The 22,187-nt window shown below is 36.6% G+C and overlaps 1 protein-coding gene across 1 annotated transcript in view; it reads right to left on the bottom strand.

Moving 5' to 3' along the window:
• The window catches only part of TMPRSS15 (transmembrane serine protease 15), a 142,999-nt gene that overhangs the window by 85,851 nt on the left and 34,961 nt on the right, over nucleotides 1-22,187 (bottom strand). Inside the window, 3 exon segments of the mRNA NM_174439.2 lie at nucleotides 259-399; nucleotides 8,673-8,779; nucleotides 20,860-20,971. Of these exon segments, the coding sequence (NP_776864.1) occupies nucleotides 259-399; nucleotides 8,673-8,779; nucleotides 20,860-20,971 (360 nt within the window).

Below are 22,187 nucleotides of genomic sequence, written 5' to 3'. Positions count from 1 at the left end.
TTTAATTTTTCTATTGTTATATATTTTTTCAAATTGCTTATGTCATTGTTTTGAAGGATGTGAGTGATTTTCTGAATTCTCATTTCTTTCCAAGTATGAAGTGGAGAAAGGTATATGTAAGAGATACTCATTGAAGAACTTGCACAATGAAATGGATAATGATCCTTTTCTAAAATATTAGGTTCTGTTGCTTTTAAAATTCCACCACAGCATTAAAGTACTTGAAGATTCAAAGGCTAAGGAATAAACAGTACTTACTATTAAGCTCTTTGCTGTTAAATGCAGTGTATGTTACTTTGAAGCCAATATAATCACTTTCATCAGACTGTATAAGAAAAGTGGCAGTAACTTGATTGGAAAAAATCCTAATTATGCCAGGATTATTTGACCAGAGAGAAGCTACAAAAAAAAAAAAAAAAAGAAGAAGAAGAATGTTATATGTACATATGTATCTATTCACTTATCTATTGATGTGTTCATCATTCATCTATACATTCATCATTCTATTGATCTATCAATCTTTTTATCTGATCCTAAGGTTAACTGAAAGCATTAGTCCTAAAATTAATTTATTTGAAATAAAGTGTTCCTTGTTCTATTATAATAATGTTTCAAATTAGAAGTACATAAGTTAAAAAGTTATGAAACAAAAAATGACTTTAATACTATCAGTATTTCCCATGCTATACTAACAGGGGCTAAACTTCATCAAAATAATATAAATAAGGGTGTCTGTTTGTCTCTTTATTTACATAACTATAGGACTTGGACTGCAAGGAGATCCAACCAGTCCATTCTGAAGGAGATCAGCCTTGGGATTTCTTTGGAGGGAATGGTGTGAAGCTGAAACTCCAGTACTTTGGCCATCTCATGCGAAGAGTTGACTCATTGGAAAAGACTCTGATGGTGGGAGGGATTGAGGGCAGGAGGAGAAGGGGACGACAGAGGATGAGATGGCTGGATGACATCATGGACTCGATGGATGTGAGTCTGAGTGAATTCCAGGAGTTGGTGATGGACAGGGAGGCCTGGTGTGCTGCGATTCGTGGGGTCTCGAAGAGTCAGACATGACTGAGCGACTGAACTGAACTGAACTGAGGACCTCAAAAAAATCCTAGGCAACTTAAGTATTGTTTCTACAACTTAAGTATTGTTTCTACAGAATTTTATATTGATCTTGTGTGCTGTGCTTAGTCGGTCAGTCGTGTCCAACTCTTTGCAACCCCATGGACTATAGCCTGCCAGGCTTCTCTGTCCATGGGATTCTCCAGGCAAGAATACTGGAGTGGGTGGCCATGCCCTCCTCCATGGGATCTTCCCAACTCAGGGATCTAATCCAGGTCTGCCACATTGGAGGCAGATTCTTTACTGTCTGAGCCACCAGGGAAGCCCACATTGATCTAGTCACTTTTCTATCTTAATTCTAGCTAAAAAAGATATTCTCTTTCAAAATCTTTGATTCTCACAAATTTATATAGTGCTTGAGAAATAAGTACTCACATGATGATTTTTAAAAAGCATTATTATATAATATTTTCTTTTTATAAAAATTTGTTTTTAGCACATACATTCTCAAGGGTGATATTGCCTCTTAGCTGGTAAAAAATTATAAATGGTAAAATTTTTCTCAGGGGCAGAAGAAAAATTCTTAGTTTTTATAATTGTTAAAAAACTATAAATGGTAAAATTTTTATCAGAAGCAGAAGAAAAATTCTTAGATATTCTACAGTATGGGTATAGACAATATCTGAAATATTAAAATTTCATGGGTGAGCAGCTAGGGGGAAAAACATTTAAGAAGTTTCTTAGTGGGAATAATAAAATAGGGTAGGAAACAGTAGCTTAAATTTTAGTGTAACAGTTTGAACTGGGTATCAGATTCAAGTTTATGAAAGTTATTATGCTTGCAAGTTGAAGACAAAACATCACTGTTACTTACTGAGTTCCAAAGAAAAATACTTTCAAAACTACTGAAAAATTCTGTGCTTATTGTGTAGAAATTAGTGAAAAATATGATACATGCATGACAATTTCAGTCACATCTAATGGAAAGAAAGCCATGGATAAGGTTTCACTTCTATCTTATTCTTTTTCCCAATAAAGTTGTATGTCATTCTTTCAGTATTTTCTCATGAAGAATTACATTGGTTATTTGGATTCCTTCTACTAGCATATGTAACTGTGCAGTCTAAATGGTTGGGCTTCTCTGATAGCTCAAATGGTAACGAATCTGCCTGCAATGTGGGAGACTGGGGTTCAAGGGAAGATGCCCCGGAGAAGGGAATGCCAACCCACTCCAGTATTCTTGCCTGGAGAATTCCATGGGCAGAGGAGCCTGACGGTCTACAGCCCATGGGGTCACAAAGAGCTGGACGTGATTGAGCGGCTAACACACACAATCCAATGGTTCCCATATTGAAACTTTATGTAGTCCATAAATATCTAGTTGCTTAAAGGATGTGAATATTTAAGAAATTTTGCTTCAAACCTATCTGCCTATCCTTCTTGCTTTCTTTTCTATAGCAATAAAGGTTTTGGGGAAAATGACTTCTGGTAGGATCTAACTGTGGCTACTGGTTCAATAGGGACCTCCCTTGTGGCTCAGTAGTAAAGAATCTGCCTGCCAATGCAGTAGATGTGGGTTTGATCCCTGGGTCAGGAAGATACCCTGAGAAGGAAATGGCTGCTGCTGCTGCTGCTGTCGCTTCAGTTGTGTCCGACTCTGTGCGACCCCATAGACGGCAGCCCACTAGGCTCCCCTGTCCCTGGGATTCTCCAGGCAAGAACACTGGAGTGGCTTGCCATTTCCTTCTCCAATACATGAAAGTGAAAGTGAAAGGGAAGTCGCTCAGTCGTGTCCGACTCTTAGCAACCCCATGGACTGCAGCCTTCCAGGCTCCTCAGTCCATGGGATTTTCCAGGCAAGAATACTGGAGTGGGGTGCCATTGCCTTCTCCGAAGGAAATGGCAGCCCACTCCAATATTGCAATCCATGGGATTGCAAAGAGTTGGACATGACTGAGTGACTAATATACATACACCACAATGTGATTATTTTTGTCATAGGACAAGTTGACAATTAAAGACGAGCCTCAAGAAGATCCATTATGTTTATTACATATCTTCAGCTATACTGTGCCCACTTTTGTGTGATTCAGTTTTAAAAACATGGTCTTAAAATATAAGCTCCAATACTAAGGATATGATAATAACAGTCCTTTGGGAATGGAATAACAGCTAAGCATTTAGGATATAAAGAAAAGAGTAATAACTACACACACACAAAAAAAGAATTTCTGAGAGTGGCAACTTGGAATTACTTTCAGCATTCTCATATAGGCAGTTTTGTTGTCTTTCTTTGCAGATTCATAAATATACATCTATGTATTTTTAATAAAATATTAACAGAATATTTATCATCTTCTATAATTTTCATTATAGGGGACTGGAATGTAAAAATAGGAAGTTAAGAAACAAACGGAGTAACAGGTAAATTTGGCCTTGGAGTACAGAATGAAGCAGGGCAAAGGTTAATAGAGTTTTGCTAAGAGAATGCACTGATCATAGCAAACACTACCTTGCAACAACACAAGAGAAGACTCTACACATGGACATCATCAGATGGTCAACACCGAAATCAGACTGATTATATTCTTTGCAGTCAAAATGTAGAAGCTCTATCCAGTCAGCAAAAACAAGACCGGGAGCTGACTGTGGCTCAGATCATGAACTCCTTATTGCCAAATTCAGACTTAAATTGAAGAAAGTAGGGAAAACCACTAGACCATTCAGGTATGACCTAAATCAAATCCCTTATGATTATACCATGGAAGTGGGAAATAGATTTAAGGGACTAGGTCTGATAGACAGAGTGCCAGATGAACTATGGATGGAGTTCGTGACACTGTACAGGAGGCAGTGATCAAGACCATCCCCAAGAAAAAGAAATGAAAAATGCAAAATGGCTGTCTGAGGAGGTCTTACAAATAGCTGTGAAAAGAAGAGAAGTGAAAAGCAAAGGAGAAAAGGAAAGATACACCCATTTGAATGCAGAGTTTGAAAGAATAGCAAGGAGAGATAAGAAAGACTTCGTCAATGATCACTCAAAGAAAGAGAAGAAAACAATAGAATGGGAAAGACTAGAGATTTCTTCAGGAAAATTAGAGATACCAAAGGAACATTTCATGCAAAGACGGGCTCAATAAAGGACAGAAATGGTATGGACCTAACAGAAGCAGAAGATATTAAGAAGAGGTGGCAAGAATACACAGAAGAACTGTACAAAAAAGATCTTCACAACCTAGATGATCACGATGGTATGATCCCTCACCTAGAGCCAGACATCCTGGAAAGTGAAGTCAAGTGGGCCTTTGGAAGTATCACTACAAACAAAGCTAGTGGAGGTGATGGAATTCCAGTTGAGCTATTTCAAATCCTGAAAGATGATGCTGTGAAAGTGCTGCATTCAATATGCCAGCAAATTTGGAAAACTCAGCAGTGGCCACAGGACTGGAAAAGGTCAGTTTTCATTCCAATCCCAAAGAAAGGCAATGCCAAAGAATGATCAAACTACCGCACAATTGCACTCATCTCACACACTAGTAAAGTAATGCTCAAAATTCTCCATCCCAGGCTTCAACAATATGTGAACTGTGAGTTTCCAGATGTTCAAGCTGGTTTTAGAAAAGGCAGAAGAACCAGAGATCAAAGTGCCAGCGTCCACTGGAGTATTGAAAAAGCAAGAGAGTTGCAGAAAAAAAACCATCTATTTCTGCTTTATTGACTATGTCAAAGACTTTGTGTGGATCACAACAAACTGTGGAAAATTCTGAAAGATATGGGAATACCAGACTGCTTCACCTGCCTCTTGAGAAATTTATATACAGATCAGAGAGCAACACTTAGAACTGGACATGGAACAACAGACTGGTTCCAAATAGGAAAAGGAGTATGTCAAGGCTGTATATTGTCACCCTGCTTATTTAACTTATATGCAGAGTACCTCATGAAAAACCCTGGACTGGATGAATCACAAACTGGAATCAAGATTGCCGGGAGAAATATAAAAAATCTCAGATACGCGGATGACACCACCCTTATGACAGAAAGCGAAGAGGAAATAAAGAGCCTCTTGATGAAAGTGGAAGAGGAGAGTAAAAAAGTTGGCTTAAAGCTCAACATTCGGAAAACTAAGATCATGGCATCTGGTTGCATCACTTCATGGCAAAAATGGGGAAACAGTGGAAACAGTGACAGACTTTATTTTCTGGGGCTCCAAAATCACTGTAGATGGTGACTGCAGCCATGAAATTAAAAGATGCTTTCTCCTTGGACAGAAAATTATGACCAACCTAGACAGCACATTAAAAAGCAGAGGCATTACTTTGCCAACAAAGGTCCGTCTAGTCGTGGCTATGGTTTTTCCAGTAGTCATGTATGGATGTGTGAGTTGAACTGTGAAGAAAGCTGAGCACTGAAGAGTTGATACTTTTGAACTGTGGTGTTGGAGAAGACTCGAGAGTCACTTGGACTGTAAGAAAATGCAACCAGTCCATCCTAAAGGAGATCTGTCCTGAGTGTTCATTGGAAGGACTGATGTTGAAGTTGAAACTCCAATACTTTGGCCACCTGATGCAAATGACTGATTCATTGCAAAAGACCTTGATGCTGGGAAAGATTTAAGGTGGGAGGAGAAGGGGGAGACAGAGAATGAGATGGTTGTATGGCATCATCGACTCAATGGACATGAGTTTGAGTAAACTCTAGGAGTTGGTGATGGACAGGGAGGCCTGACATGCTGCAGTCCATGGGCTTGCAGAGTCGGACATGACTGAGCGACTGAACTGAACTGAACCATTTCAATACCCAGCACTGATAACAATTAACACTAATGAATTTAATATTGTAGCTTTATAACCACAACATAAAGAAAACATTTTTTAACTATCCTGTTAATTTATTCTAATTTACCCTGATTCCCATACTTACTTGGAAATAAGTATTTCCAAATACTTCCTACTGCTCTCGATATTGTCTGTCTTTACGAAATGCCCATCTTCCTCTGAAACTTTCCACAGGAGAACTTTTACATCATGACTTTATATAAAAATGACTGAAAAATGCCTTTAAAATTTGTTTATACTGACATATTCCTAATCAAGTATGCAATAGCTATTTTATGGTACTGGAAACTTGTGTTTTCTTATAATTTAATTATATAATCTTATTTTCATTGATTTAATTAAAATATCTGTTTATTTCCATGTTATAAAGGTAATTATCTTTATTCTGAATTGTAATTTAATAAAAGTGAATTTGTACATATTTCTCACAGAAAGAAACTTACTGAAATATTTAGAAAATAGATAAAAGTATCAGCATATTTAAAAAACAAAATACCTTTAAAACTGCAAGAAATGTTATTGGTGTCCATTGATTAACTATTATATACCATATCAACCTGTAGATTTTACTTTAAATTAAAAAATACAAAGTTTTTACAATATATCAGGCATGTGCTAGAATCTAGAGGTAAGATAGTTTTACCTATCTTCAACAAGGTATTATTTTAAAATGTAAAGTGTAATTATAATAACAATACCATTTCTCATATTTTTTCAAGTTAAATTAATATATTTAATTTAAAAAACATTGAAATATTTTCATATTTCAAAAAGACCCTAAAAACTAAACAACTACCTATTTATTATAATTTAAATTAATTTTCTTATTTTTTTTTTCTATTTTCTATTTGGATATTTAGTTTTCTTATTGGATATTTGTGATAATTATTTATGCATTATTCATATCACTATATCTAATGACTCGAAGATTTTGTTATATATTTCTGATGATCTAAGCATGTGAAAATAAGTAAAAATAGCATTCAGGCAAATTGTAGCTGAAGAGAAGAGAGCATGAGGGTAATTTCACCTACCACTTTTGGCCAGTTAACCTCTATGAATTTAGTTTTTATCATTCATAAAATAAAGATTGTAACAGCACCTACATAATATGGTTCACAGGAGCATTTTTTTGAGTTAAGGTAATGATTACACTACTTTGAATATTTCAAGTGATCAAAGCATGCTAAATTTTATTATTAACATCACATTAGCCCTTGGAGAAATTTATATGACCTGGCTTATTTATTCAGCTATGTAAATATTTATGTTGACATAATTTGAATGAACCTGATTTATCAACTACAGAAATAAGTAGATTATGAAATGACTGGCCCATTTATTTAAGCCAAATGTAACTTGCCATGAGTTCATCTGTTTTATGTATACTCATTATTATATTTGTACTTGGAGCTTTTAAAGCACAATAAATTAATACACTGTGTTTGAAGTCGAGAGTGTTTGGGTCTGATTTCTATCTCCAACACTAACTACCTTTGTGGACTTGGCATCATTTAACTTCTTGGACATCACTTTCCTCTCATGTAATGCATATTTTTCAGATTTATTAAAAATGTTAAATAAGGTATCCACAAAGAGCACTCAGTATGTTGAGTTCCATATTGAAAGCACCCAGTAAAAAGGTATATGTTATTATCATATGCTCAAATATTTCTCAGATCAATAAGTCAATCAAAGCATGTGTTAGATAGGATCTACTTTTCATTACTCATAATTGCAATTTAAAATCCAAAATTATATATATATATATATATATATATATATATATATATACAGCTCAGCTATACTGGTGGCTCAGTGGTAAAGAATCCACCTGCAATGCAGGAGCTGCAGGAAACACAGATCCAATCCTTGAGTCAGGAAGCTCCCCTGGAGGAGGGCATGGCAACCCACTCGAGCATTCTTGCCTGGAGAATTCCATGGACAGAGAAGCCTAGAGGGCTACAGTCCATAGGATCGCAAAGAGTCAGACACGACTGAAATGACTTGGCATTCATGAATATATGTAGCTATTATTCAAACTTTAATAAGAGATACCACTTGTAACCTCATCTTAGCTCTGCACTTGATTATTTCTCAAAAGTGTGAGGAAAACTAGTTATTCCCTGGATTTCACTGCCACATTCATCCTTATTTTATTTCCTCCTTCATACCTATTTTATTTTCACTCCCATTTTTTTGGCTACCATGAATAGGTCTATGCATTTGGGGACCAGATGGTATAAAGTGGGGTAGCCACACATATATTATTAGTGCTTTCCCTGCCTTTTCTCAGCTCCCACTGATGTCTATGTTCACAATGACAAATGGTTGCACAATACCATCCACACCATCCATTTAAAGCGCTTATATCTTGATCTAGTCATTGTGTTATCCATTTTACTGGTAATAGTCCTGAAAGAGCCAGAGAACCAGAGTGCATATTAAAAAGAGAAAAAAAAATCAAATGTTGAAGAAAAATAGTCATTTTTAGGGTTTGTTTGAATTTTGCTTAATGAGAAGTAACACGGGGTAGAGTAAAATTCCACATGAAGGGGATCATGTGAAACAATATCTCTTTTATTACTAAGAAGATTGATTACACAGAGCACTAAATTATTAATTTTTATAATGAAGATCAGTTTTTCCTTTTAGAAACAAAGTACAAATTCATATTCAGCTCAAAATCAAAGCGAAAGCACAATCTACTCCATAAATTTTGTACATATTTTCATTTTGATAATGGACTGTATATTTGCTTTAACTTACCTCTTAAAATCTTGCTTGAACCCATTCCTTCATAAATATTTAATACATCTGCATAATATGTATTAAAATAATCGAAGTTCAGTTGAATGGAAAGTCCTTGGTTTACACTAAATTAAAAGCAAAAAATAAATAGATTATTACACATTTAACAGTTGGCACAACTCAATGCATTCTCAAATTTGAATGTATTATTCCAATTGTAATAAAAATATATAACTTGTGATGGACACTCAGCAAATATTTAAATGTAAAGAATGGTATTTGTAACACAATATCGTACTTCAGCTCTCCGGAACTCTTTTAATTTGCATGACTGAAACTCTGTATCCATTGATCAGTAACTCCCCACTGTTTGCACTGTTCTACTTTCTGTCTCTATGATTTTGAATGCTTTAGATACTTCATGTAAGTGAAATCATGCAAGATTTGTCCTCCTGTGACTGGTTTATTTCACTTAGTATAATGTCCTTAAGGTGCAACCATGGTATCACAGGTTTTTCTTCTGCTGTAAAGATAGGATTTCCCTCTTTTAATGACTGAATAATATTCCACTGTATATAAAGTGAAACCATAGTTTCTTTAAAAATTTAGGCTAGTGTCAATAAAAATTTAGGCTAGTAATACATGTTTTAGGCTGTTTAGGCTGTTTCTAATTTAGGCTGTATCTACCTCTTGGCTATTGTGAATAATGCTATAATGAACATGGGACTGTGTATCTTTTAGAGATCTTGATTTCAATTCTTTTGAATAAATACTCAAAGAAATCAGATTGCTAGATCATATAGTCGTTCTATTTTTATGTCTTTAGGGAAATTTCATACTGCTTTCTATAATGACTATACTATTTTACATTCCAATTAACAGCACACAAGTGTTCCAGTTTTTCCACATCCTCACCAATATTTATAATGTTCTGATTTTTTTAAATAATGACCATTATTATTTTGATTTGCATTTCCATGATGATTATCGAGGTTGAGCAATGCCTGTTGGCCATTTGTATGTTTTTAAAAAAGAAATATCTAAAAAAAAATTAAAATAAAAAAGAAATATCTATTGAGACCTTTGTCCAAAGTTTATTTAGTTTATTTTGCTATTGAGCCTTTGAAGGAGTTCCTTATATATTTTGGATATTAACTCCTTATTAGAAAATGGTTTGCAAATATTTTCTTGCATTCCTCAGGTTGCCTTTTCATGTTACTGTTTCTTTTACTGTACGGAAGGTTTTGAATGAGATGTACTGCCATTTGTTGATTTTGCTTTTGTTGCCTGTGCTTTTGTTTACAAATTCAGGAAATCATTGTGAAGACCAAAGCTATGAAGTTTTTCTTACATATTTTCTTCTATGAGATTTATAATTTCAGGTCTTACATTTAAACCTTTAATTAATTATGAGTTGGTTTTGTGTATGGTGTACGATAAAGGTAAATTTTGTTCTGCATTAGAATATCTCATTTTACCAACACCATTTGTTGAAGAGAAAGCTGTTTCCCCATCGTGTGGTTTTTCCATCCTTGTTAAAGATGATTTGATCATATATCTGTGGGCTATTTCTGTCCTCTCTGTTCTTCTTCATTGGGCTTTATGTCTATTTTTATGCTGGAACTATACTTACTGGAGAAGGAAATGGCAACCCACTCCAGTGTTCTTGCTTGGAGAATCCCAGGGACAGGGATCCTGGTGGGCTGCCATCTATGGGGTCGTACAGAGTCAGACACAACTGAAGCGACTTAGCAGCGGCATACTTACTGATTACCATAGCTTTGTAATATAGTTTGAAATCAAGATGTGAGACTTTGTTCTCTTTCTCAAAATTGTTTTAGCTATTTTGGGTCCTTTGTGATTCAATGTGAATTTTAGGATTCTTTTTTCCAAGTATTTTTAAAGTCACTGGGACTTTGATAGGGATTGTGATAAACTTGTAGGTCATTTTCAGTAATATGGACATTATTATATTATGTTACTATATTTTAATGACATTAGCTTCCAATTCATGAATGTGACATGCCTTTCCATTTGTCTTTAAATTACGTCAGCCATGTTTAATTATTTTCACTGTTTAAAACTTCTACCTCCTTGATTAAGTTTATTTTGTAAGTATTATACTTTATTCTTTTCACTGCTATTGTAAATGGGATTATTTTCTTGATTTTCTTTTTGCATAATTAGTGTGTAGAAACACAAGTGATCTTTCTATGTGAATTTTTGTATCCTGTAACTTTTCTTAATTATTTTATTACTCAATATTTTTTCTCTTTTTTTTTGTGACATTTATGGTTTTCTATATATAAGATCTTATCCTCTGTGAACAGATATTTTTACATCTTCCTTTCTTATTTGGATACACTGCATTTTTTTTCTTGCTTAATTGTTCTGCCTGGAACTTCCAGTACTATGTTAAATAAAAGTGGTGAGAGGGGGCATCCTTGTTTTATTCCTGATCTTAGAGGAAAAGTCTTTACTTTTTCATCAGTTAGTATGCCTCTTGAGAAACCTATATGCAGGTCAGGAAGCAACAGTTAGAACTGGACATGGAACAACAGACTGGTTCCAAATAGGAAAAGGAATATGTCAAGGCTGTTTATTGTCACCCTGCTTATTTAACTTATATGCAGAGTACATCATGAGAAACGCTGGGCTGGAAGAAGCACAAGCTGGAGTCAAGATTGCCGGGAGAAATATCAATAACCTCAGATATGCAGATGACACCACCCTTATGGCAGAAAGTGAAGAGAAACTCAAAAGCCTCTTGATGAAAGTGAAAGAGGAGAGTGAAAAGTTGGCTTAAAGCTCAACATTCAGAAAACTAAGATCATGGCATCCAGTCCCATCACTTCATGGCAAATAGATGGGGAAACAGTGTCAGACTTTATTTTTCTGGGCTCCAAAATCACTGCAGATAGTGATATCAGCCATGAAATTAAAAGACGCTTACTCCTTGGAAGGAAAGTTATGGCCAACCTAGACAGCATATTGAAAAACAGAGACATTACTTTGCCAACAAAGGTCCGTTTAGTCAAGGCTATGGTTTTTCCAGTGGTCATGTATGGATATGAGAGTTGGACTGTGAAGAAAGCTGAGCACCGAAGAACTGATGCTTTTGAACTGTGGTGTTGGAGAAGACTTTTGAAAGTCCCTTGGACTGAGAGGAGATCCAATCAGTCCATTCTAAAGATCAGTCTTGGGTGTTCTTTGGAAGTAATGATGCTAAAGCTTAAACTCCAGTACTTTGGCCACCTCATGCAAAGAGTTGACTCCTTGGAAAAGACTCTGATGCTGAGAGGGATTGGGGGCAAGAGGAGAAGGGAACGACAGAGGATGAGATGGCTGGATGGCATCACTGACTTGATGGACGTGAGTCTGAGTGAACTCCAGGAGTTGGTGATAGACAGGGAGGCCTAGCATGCTGCAATTCATGGGATTGCAAAGAGTCGGACACAATTGAGTGACTGAAGTGAACTGAATTGAACTGAACTGAGTATGATATCAATCTGGGCCTTTTCTTATACGGCCTTTGTTCTATTTAGGTAATTTTCTTCTATTCCTAGTTTATTGTATGTTTATTTTTTTATCATGAAAGACTATTGAATTTTGTCAAGAGCTTTATCTGCATCTATTGAGTATATCCTGTGATTTTTATCTTTCAATCTGTTAATAATTGTATATCAATGGACAGATTTTTATATATTGAAACATCCTTGCATTCCAGAGATGAACCTCACTTGGTGATGGTGTATGATTCTTTTAATTTGCCATTGCATGTGGTTTGCTGGTATTTTACTCAAGGATTTGTGAATTTATGTTAATATTTGTCAGGGGTCTTGGACTAGAGTTTTCTTTTCTTCAGGTGACTTTCTATGGCTTTGGTACCAGAGTAAACATTCTTATTTTTTAAGTTATGGAAGAATTTGAGAAAGATTAGTATGAATTCATCTTTAAATATTTGGTAGAATTCACTAGTAAAACCACTGTGTTGCAGTATTTTGTTGAGTGGTCTTTGGTTACTGGCTCAATTTTCTTAATAGTAATTGGTCTGCCGAGATCTTTGTGTTTCTTTATAATTCAATCTGAATAGATCATATGGTTCTAGGAATTTATCCCTTTCTTCTAGGTTATCCCACTTCACACTGCTTTTTCTCTATTCCCATAAGGTTTTTTTTTTTTTTTTGCTTGTTTTCATTTGCTTCAATATATTTTCTAATTTCTTTTTTGATTTTCTGAGATCCCCGTTGACTATTCCAAAGCAATCAGAGGTTCACAATACCAAAGAAAGGCAATGCCAAAAAATGCTCAAACTACTGCACAACTGCACTCATTTCACATGCTAGCAAGGTCATGCTCAAATTCCACCAAGGCAGGTTTCAACAGTAAGTGAACTGAGAACTTCCAGATATACAAACTGGATCTAGAAAAGGCAAAGAAACCAGAGATCAAATTGTCAACATTTGTTGGATCACAGAAAACACAAGAGAATTAAAAAAAAAACACATCTACTTCTGCTTCATTGACTATGCTAAGCCTTTGTCCGTGTGGCTCACAACAAACTGTGGAAAATTCTTAAAGAGATGGCAATACCAGACCACCTTACCTGCCTCCTGAGAAACCCCTATGTAGGTCAGGAAGCAACAGTTAGAACTGAATATGGAACAACAGACTGGTTTCAAATTGGGAAAGGAGTGTGTCAAGTCTGTATATTGTCACCCTGTTTATTTAACTTCTATGCAGAGTACATCATGTGAAATGCCAGGCTGGATAAAGCACAAGCTGGAATCAAGACTGCTGGGAGAAATATCAATAACCTCATATATACAGATGATACCACCCTTATAGCAGAAAACAAAGGGGAACTAAAGAACCTCTTGATGAAGGTGAAAGAGGAGAGTGAAAAAGCTGGCTTACAACTCTTAAAACTCAACATTCAAAAAAGTTAAGATCAAGGTATCTGATCCCGTCAATTCATGGCAAATAGATGGGGAAACAATGGAAACAGTGACAGACTTTATTTTCTTGGGCTCCAAAATAACTGCAGACAGTGACTGCAGTCAAGAAATTAAAAGACTCTTGCTCCTTGAAAGAAAAGCTATGACAATCCGGTACAGTGTATTAGAAAGCAGAGACATGACTCTGCCAACAGAGGTCCGTATAGTCTAAGCTATGGTTTAACCAGTGATCTTGTACAGATGTGAGAGTTGGACCCTAAAGAAGGCTGAATGCTGAAGAATTGATACTTTTAAACTGTGTTGTTGGAGAAGATTCTTGTGAGTCTCTTGGACTGCAAGGAGATCAAGCCAGTCAATCCTAAAGGAAATCAACCCTGAGTACTCATTGGAAGGACTGATGCTGAAGCTGAAGCTCCAATATTTTGGCCACTTGGTGCAGAAAGCCGACTCTTTGGAAAAGGTCCTGATGCTGGGAAAGATTGAAGGCAGGAGGAGAAGGGGATGACAGAGGATGTGATGGCTTGGATGGCATCACTGACTCACAGGACATGAGTCTGAGCAAGCTCCAGGAGATAGTGAAGGACAGGGAAGCCTGGGGTGCTGCAGTCCCTGGGGTCACAAAGAGTCAGACACAACTGAGCCACTGAAGAACAACAAGAGGCTGGCAGGTTTCTTCTTTGGTGGTTTCTGTTTCTTACTCTCTCTGGTGTCTGTAATGTGGGCTGCACGTTTTCTCTTCCTACCACAGCAAGTCACCCCACTCTCCCTTATTCTCTGCAGCCACCAGGTCATGCAAATTGTGCTGGTTCATCAGCTTCCCATTCATGCAAGGTACACACCAGTTGCTGGGGAAGTTGCTGAAATAGCTAGAATGTTGGGAACTTCCTGCAATTCTTTCTTTTCATCTTTAGGGAGAAGCCTTGATTTGTTCATCTTTTCCTAATGGTATCAAGTCCTGCTGATCATAGCAAGCTGCACCCACTCCTATTTGTTCTCAGTATCTCTCAGGCATTCAAACAATGCCAGGTCCATTAGTGATACATACGAGAACAGAAACTAGTTCCTTTGGAAACTCTTGGAAAAGTTGGGACACTGGATGCATGTTCCACCCTTTTCTTCCCTTCCAAGGAAGAAGTAGAGAGTTAAGACCTGTGTTGGGCTGTGCTGTGTTGGGGGAAGTGCTGATGGAGGTTAAAGCTTAATCTTCTTGCCCATTTCTTGCAGCTGTTCTTGGCTTTGCAGTCACGCAGGGTATGCAACTTCTAAACTGAATTCTGGAATTTTCATTCATTTCACTTCATTGTTAAATTGATACATCTGTGCAGGAACAAAGGTGAATCATTCCTGACTATAGAAAATTTCTTTTCTCATCTGTATGAAAATCTCCTATGGTGTGATTTATTCATGGCAAATTAAAAGTTGGGAATACCCTTTATATACATCCTTTTTGCTAAGTCTTGAATAAAATTTGGATCAGTTGCTATATATTTGATCTCTAAACTCTTGATTTGGTTGAATGGTTCAGTTGTTATGATGATCACAATAATCAAACTGCCAATGGCTGATCTACATTATGTTGAATACTCTGTGGGGAAAGTGTTCAAATTTTAATTTTCAGATTGAGGAAATGTATCTAGGGCAATGTCTGTTTATAATTACATTGTTTCACTGAAGTGTGAGATCAGAAATGTCAATAATTCTTTAGTGTTTTGGAGGAACAATGTTCCCCTGAACTCTTCACAAAGGAGGAAGCTGAACAGCAGAGTAAAGCATGGGTGATAATGTTGAAGCTGGCTAAATACTGAAAGGGCTGAAAATAGGGAGATGGCTAATCTCCAAAGACAAGAAGATTGAAAAGACTCTTGACTTCAGAGGCTGACTGTGAAGGCTACTGAATGAACCAGGATTCCTGGCCAGGGGCATGGCAAGTTCAGATTTTTGGTAAGTTATCAGTAATACTCAGTCAATTGAGAAACTGGGGACATTCATCACAAATAAAATAACAATGATAAAGGAAAAAAATTAAAAATTAAAAGAAAAAAAATTAAGAATAACACACTTTTAACCTTTAATAACATCAGAAATAAAAAAATTTTGATATTATCAATTCTATTTAGGATTGTACTAAAGTCTTAATCAATGTAAAAAATAAAATTAAATTAAAAATATAATAAAAATAAAATTAATAAAATAAAATCTTTATTTGAAAGTAAAAGAAAAAACAAATATAGTTAATTTTGAAACTCTGAATTTCATGGTAGGAAAATGTCAAATTGGAGCACTACCTCATTGCATAAGATTCCTAATGATGCACTGGAGGCAGGACTAGGGTTTAGTCTTCAATGAGTGGGATTGACAACACTGAAATGGCCATGACCAGCAGTGCAGGATTAAAAGACATCTAAACAGAAATCTAGGTTTTTGGATCTGACCAGTGTTTATTGCCTGGAAAGTGAGGGTAGAACACTGGCAGGTTGCTTATTATTTTAAATACTGACATGTGGACTTCAATTGTGGATATCAGATTCAGTGGTTCTGGAGTGGATTAGGGGATGTGTATTTTTATAGGAAGATGGGCAGATACAGAGGATGCTGCGCTCATGGGCTACCCTCAGATGTCCACAGGAGGTTGACAGAGGTGAGAGGAGATCAATATGAGGAGCATGAGCTCTTCCCAGCCCAGACTGAGAGAAGAACAAAGCAGGTGGTGGCAGCTGTTTAGAAGAATTCCACCAACTAAAGGCCTCTTCAGGGACTGGGGGAAGTGAGCTTGCGAGTGAGACCTGTAGGGAATCCAACATCAAAGAAGAAGACAGAGGAAGAAGAAATAAGCAGCCCCCTCAGGATGATTTCTGTTCTTTAATGAAAGTTTTGGTGTTTCCAGGCAAGAAAATAGTGATTCTTTTTTTCAACAATTGATGTTGTTTTTAAGCCTTGAAACTAAGGGATCAAGAAAAGCTCCCTAAGAAACTGTGTTCCAAAGCCCTTTACTTTTTTCAAAATAGATAACTGAAGGCGGAGGAGAGAAATGAGTGCATACTGTGTTCTACTTCTGATTCAGAAAACTCAAATTACTTGCAATAAAACACAGGCATTTATAAAGGTGAGATTAATTGGTAATTTTAGCCATAGCTACCTTATGAATTTTTTAAGGGAAAGGGTACTTTTCTAAATGTCATTTTTATATTTTACATTTTTGTATCAATAGCTACTCTTCTTAGAGCCCACTTTTATTGAGCGCCTAATAGAGACCTAAGTGTTTTACAGTTCATGATGACTTTGACCCCTGTAGTTAGAGGCCCTGACCCCTACAGATGTAGAAATTTTGAGTCTAAGAGATTTAGTCATTTGCCTGAGATCATAGATATTGAATGTGAGGAGGCCAGGTTTGAAGCCACACAGACTGTCTTCAGCACTCACATCCTTCATCACTGACACTCTGCTACACGGGGCCTTAATATAATTCCAAAATATAGCTTAACTGTATCATAACCATTTCTCGACTGGCTCCTGGGTCTTCAAGCTTGTAAGAAACATTATTACTTTCATACCCTACTTTGATCACCATTAGGAAAAACAAACCACCATCTAATGTAATAATCAGTTTGGAGAAGAAAATACACTTAGAAAATTTATATACTTTTAAATAAATTTTTATGATGCAGTACAGTATTTACTGTGTGTATCACAATAAACTGTGGAAAATTCTGAAAGAGATGGGAATACCAGACCACCTGACCTGCCTCTTGAGAAATTTGTATGCAGGTCAAAAAGCAACAGTTAGAACTGGACATGGAACAACAGACTGGTTCCAAATAGGAAAAGGAGTACATCAAGGCTGTATATTGTCACCCTTTTTATTTAACTTATATGCAGAGTACATCATGAGAAATGCTGGGCTGGAAGATGCACAAGCTGGAATCAAGATTGCTGGGAGAAATATCAATAACCTCAGATATGCAGATGACACCATCCTTATGGCAGAAAGTGAAGAGGAACTAAAAGCCTCTTGATGAAGGTGAAAGAGGAGAGTGAAAAAGTTGGCTTAAAGCTCAACATTCAGAAAACGAAGATCATGGCATCTGGTCCCATCACTTCATGGCAAATAGATGGGAAAACAGGGGAAATAGTGTCAGACTTTATTTTTCTGGGCTCCAAAATCACTGCAGATGGTGACTGCAGCCATGAAATTAAAAGATGCTTACTCCTTGGAAGAAAAGTTATGACCAACCTAGATAGCATCTTGAAAAGCAGAGACATTACTTTGCCAACAAAGTTCCGTCTAGTCAAGGCTATAGTTTTTCCAGTGGTCATGTATGGATGTGAGAGTTGGACTGTGAAGAAGGCTGAGTGCCGAAGAATTGATGCTTTTGAACTGTGGTGTTGGAGAAGACTCTTGAGAGTCCCTTGGACTGCAAGGAGATCCAACCAGTCCATTCTGAAGGAGATCAGCCCTGGGATTTCTTTGGAAGGAATGATGCTAAAGCTGAAACTCCAGTCCTTTGGCCACCTCATGCGAAGAGTTGACTCATTGGAAAAGACTCTGATGCTGGGAGGGATTGGGGGCAGGAGGAGAAGGGGACGACAGAGGATGAGATGGCTGGATGGCATCACTGACTCGATGGACGTGAGTCTGGGTGAACTCTGGGAGTTTGTGATGGACAGGGAGGCCTGGTGTGCTGCGATTCATGGGGTCGCAAAGAGTCGGACACGACTGAGCAACTGAACTGAACTGACAGTATTTACTTAAAGTAATATTTTAGATTTTGTAGGTTTTAAAAATCATCCCTAATTAATGGTGGATTTCTTAAAATAGTTTTAAAAATTAAGTCATTGAAAGGAAGTTAAAAGTACAGACCATACAAATATTTAATTAACATAATGTTGATTATGCATAAATAATATTACTATTGTAGCGAAAATAATATTGTTTACTGTGGTCTGCTTATAAGACTTCCCTGAAGACTTGACATAGTTTTACTAAGAAGTGGAGGGTGGGTGATTAAATATTAATTACATAAAAATTAAATTATTATTATTTAGTATTAATAAAGTTCCAAAGATTTCATGATGAAATCATTGTGCAATTAGGAATGCATCATAGATCAGTTACAATTCATTTTATTTCCCTTTTTAAAGGAAGTAATTTAAGATTTTTCTAAGACTCTCTGCTGACATTTTAGGTAAAGAATGGAATATTTTTTCATTGTACTAAAAATAGTACTAATAGCCATTTATAAATCTTCTTTTTAAATGTGATTATCAGAAGTGATGTCCTAATATTTTTAAATAAATATTAAATTTTAAAAAATTTTCAGTTGAGAGTTACTTAGAACTGCCATTTTTAATATGCAAAATTTTATCTTTTGCACACAAATAGAGTGTTGTTTAGGTACTTCCCAGGTGGCTCAGTTGTAAAGAATCCGCCTGCCCATGCAGGAGACACAGGTTTGTTCCCTGGGTCAGGAAGATTCCCTGGAGAAGGAAATGACAACCTACTCAAGTATTCTTGCCTGGGAAATACCATAGACAAAGCAGCCTAGTGAGCTATGTTCCATGGGGTAGCAAGAATTGGACACGTCTTAGTGACTAAACAACAGCAACAACATGTTGTTTAGAGCACTGACAAGAAGAAAGTGTGCTTCTAGTTATATAACATAACTTACATGGGGCTGAGCTCCAAAATAGAAATTATTTAAACAGGACAGCATGTTCTTTGTTCCCCGAATAATGCCAAGTAAATGTGTTTAGAACAATCTTCCCTTCATACCTCATGTCCTCTCTGCAATATGTCTACACAGGAAAAGAACTCATGTGAGCATTTACGGGGCCATTTCCTATCACTTGTTTGGCAAGAACCTGAGGCTCTGTCTTTCAACCTTGTTTGATCAGTTGATATATCGATTTCCCATTTTCTATTAAGTCATCATAATGATTAAAATAAATATATGGTAGGTCAGAATGGGAAACCAAACTCCCTTCCAGCTGTTAAGAGAAATGAGCTAACTAGGATTCATTTATCAAAGTGAATTCCACAAAGCATGTGTGTTGAATACTCCTGTGGGGGGGAAATTTCAGTGGCTTAGTAGGAAATATACAGTTGACTCTTGAACAATACTGGTTTGAAGAATGTGGGTCCACTTATATGTGGATTTTTTTTTTTGAAAAGTGCATATTACAACACTACACAAACCATAGGGAACTACAGAACAGAGGGCCAACTGTAATGTTATACACGGATTCTGACTGCACAGGGTGTTGGCATCTCTATGCCTTCTGTTGTTCAAGGTCAACTGTATATTTGGGGGGAGATTTACTTGCATCTTAACCTATCTAAGGCTATGAGAAGTTTTGCACTTTAAAAGATTGCAATGAGCTTATTTCAGTATTGCTTATATTTATTTGAGTACAGATGATACTTCTCTTGGAATATCTGGGAGAAACATCACTCCTCTGTGAAAAATGCTTAGGCATATATTAAGGTAGACCAGTTATCAGCAGTTTGATTATTTTGATTATCATGATTGCATTCATCAACTGAATTAAGACTTGGAGGTCAAATATATATTAAGTGAACTAAGTGTTTTTCAAGATACAGCAAAGAAGATGAGTATAGAGGGTGTCCCAGATCTTGATCTGCATGACCAAATCACAGCATAGGAGATTTCATACAGATACAAAGCATAATGAGAAAGGAACTATTCTGCAGTCAGGATGCAGCTGAAGGAAATACGGTTTCTTGTGATATACAGATACACGGGTGTGCTGTTCATTTTGGTAGCACTTGATTTGTGACAACCATATGGGGGAAAAAAGAAAAAACTTGCTACAGAGCCCAGTGAGATGGCCCCATTTATAGGGCAAAATTCCTTTTTAAAAGGTTGAGAATGAGAGAGAAACTTCTTGGACAGTATATCAGATGGGAAGACTTTGTTTTGTAGCTAATGGAAACAACTATCTAGAAAATAAATGCATTACTAAAGATGCTAAGACTTCCTGCATCAGAGAAAGACTTCATGACTTAAGTACATGGAATAAAAGGTGGTTTCCCTGCTGGCTCAGACTATAAAGCGTCTGTCTGCAATGTAGGAGACCTGGGTTCGATCCCTGGGTTGGGAAGTACCCTGGAGAAGGAAATGGCAACCCACTCCAGTACTCTTGCCTAGAAAATCCCATGGACGGAGGAGCCTGGTGTCCATGGGGTTGCAAAGAGTCGGACACTACTGAGCGACTTCACTCACTATTACCGTATAATCCACCGACAAACAGCGCTTGTATTATTAGAAGGCTTGGGATAATGCAGAGCCTCAAAGGACCCAGAAGATCCAGTCAACAAAAATCTTCCATCACAAGCTGTGGCTGTGAAAAAGAGAAAATTAATGTCAGACAAAAATCATCTTGGAAGCATTTCACAAATGAAATGGGATTCAAATTCGCTAATGAATCTTCATAGAACACTCATGACTAAATCTATAGGAGGCTATTTCACAAAACCAAAATGATCGAATGGAAGTAGATCAAATTTCGTGTTTTAAATCTATTACTTATTTTCAGATACTTTTACACAGCCCATCAGAGTCCATAAAAATAGAAAAGCATTCTATTTCTAAATACCCATAACTAAGTTGCATTTTAGTATATTCTTCCACATTTGTAAAAAATATGTATATCTGAATTACAAACTTCCAATTTAAACAAATGACTACTGTGTTCTTAATTTTATTTTCCCTATTAAGTTGGAGCTAGAGTGAGTTTCAACTATGTGTACTAAGTGATTTGTCTTCCTGAAAATGGTCAGAATATGACCAGGCAAATGAAACATACGGTGCAAGCGGCTTGAAGAGAACTTTCCATTCAAACTACTGCACACAACTTCTAGACTTCACTTTTGCTTCTTTTATACGAACTCACAATCTAGTTCAGTATTTTCATTCAGGATCTCTGAATGTGTTTTTCCTTCCTATGGCAACTCACTTTTCTCTTTTAATTCGTGTAGCATGAATATATTTATGTCAAGTCAAAGTGTTAAAGTATCAGAGTGTCGGAGTGCTCAGTACTCAGCCGTGTCAGACTCTCTGCAACCCTGTGGACTCTAGCCCACCAGGCTCTGCTGTCCATGGAATTCTCCAGACAAGAATATCGGACTGTGTTGCCATTTCCTACTTCAGGGGAACTTCCTGACCCAGGAATAGAACCCGTGTCACTTGCGTCTCCCGCATTGGCAGGCGGACTCTTTACCACTTACCACCTGGGAAGCCATTCTCTTCAATGTCATGCATTACTACTGATCTTAGTTTCCATATGAATCATTTCCAATTAGAGTAAACCTTGTTGAAAGCATGAACCAGGAGTCATGAATTAACAGCTTTTCATTTTATACTTGCTATATATCATATCTATTAAAAATAACATTAATGTTTTTCTTAGGTTATTTTCTGTATACTTAGTTGTATGGATATTATATTCTAAAATAAAGACTTCTAAAATGTGTCCTTTCTCTTTTGGCATGTTGTTAATTCCTCATATGCCAGATGTGTTGATGGAGGGCAGGGAAATCAAGGAAATTTATCAAAAT

The sequence above is a fragment of the Bos taurus genome, chromosome 1 (assembly GCF_002263795.3).
Source record: "Bos taurus isolate L1 Dominette 01449 registration number 42190680 breed Hereford chromosome 1, ARS-UCD2.0, whole genome shotgun sequence".
Classification (NCBI taxonomy): domain Eukaryota; kingdom Metazoa; phylum Chordata; class Mammalia; order Artiodactyla; family Bovidae; genus Bos; species Bos taurus.
Note: the sequence above shows the minus strand (reverse complement) of the source record. Positions and strands in the feature narration are given on the sequence as shown.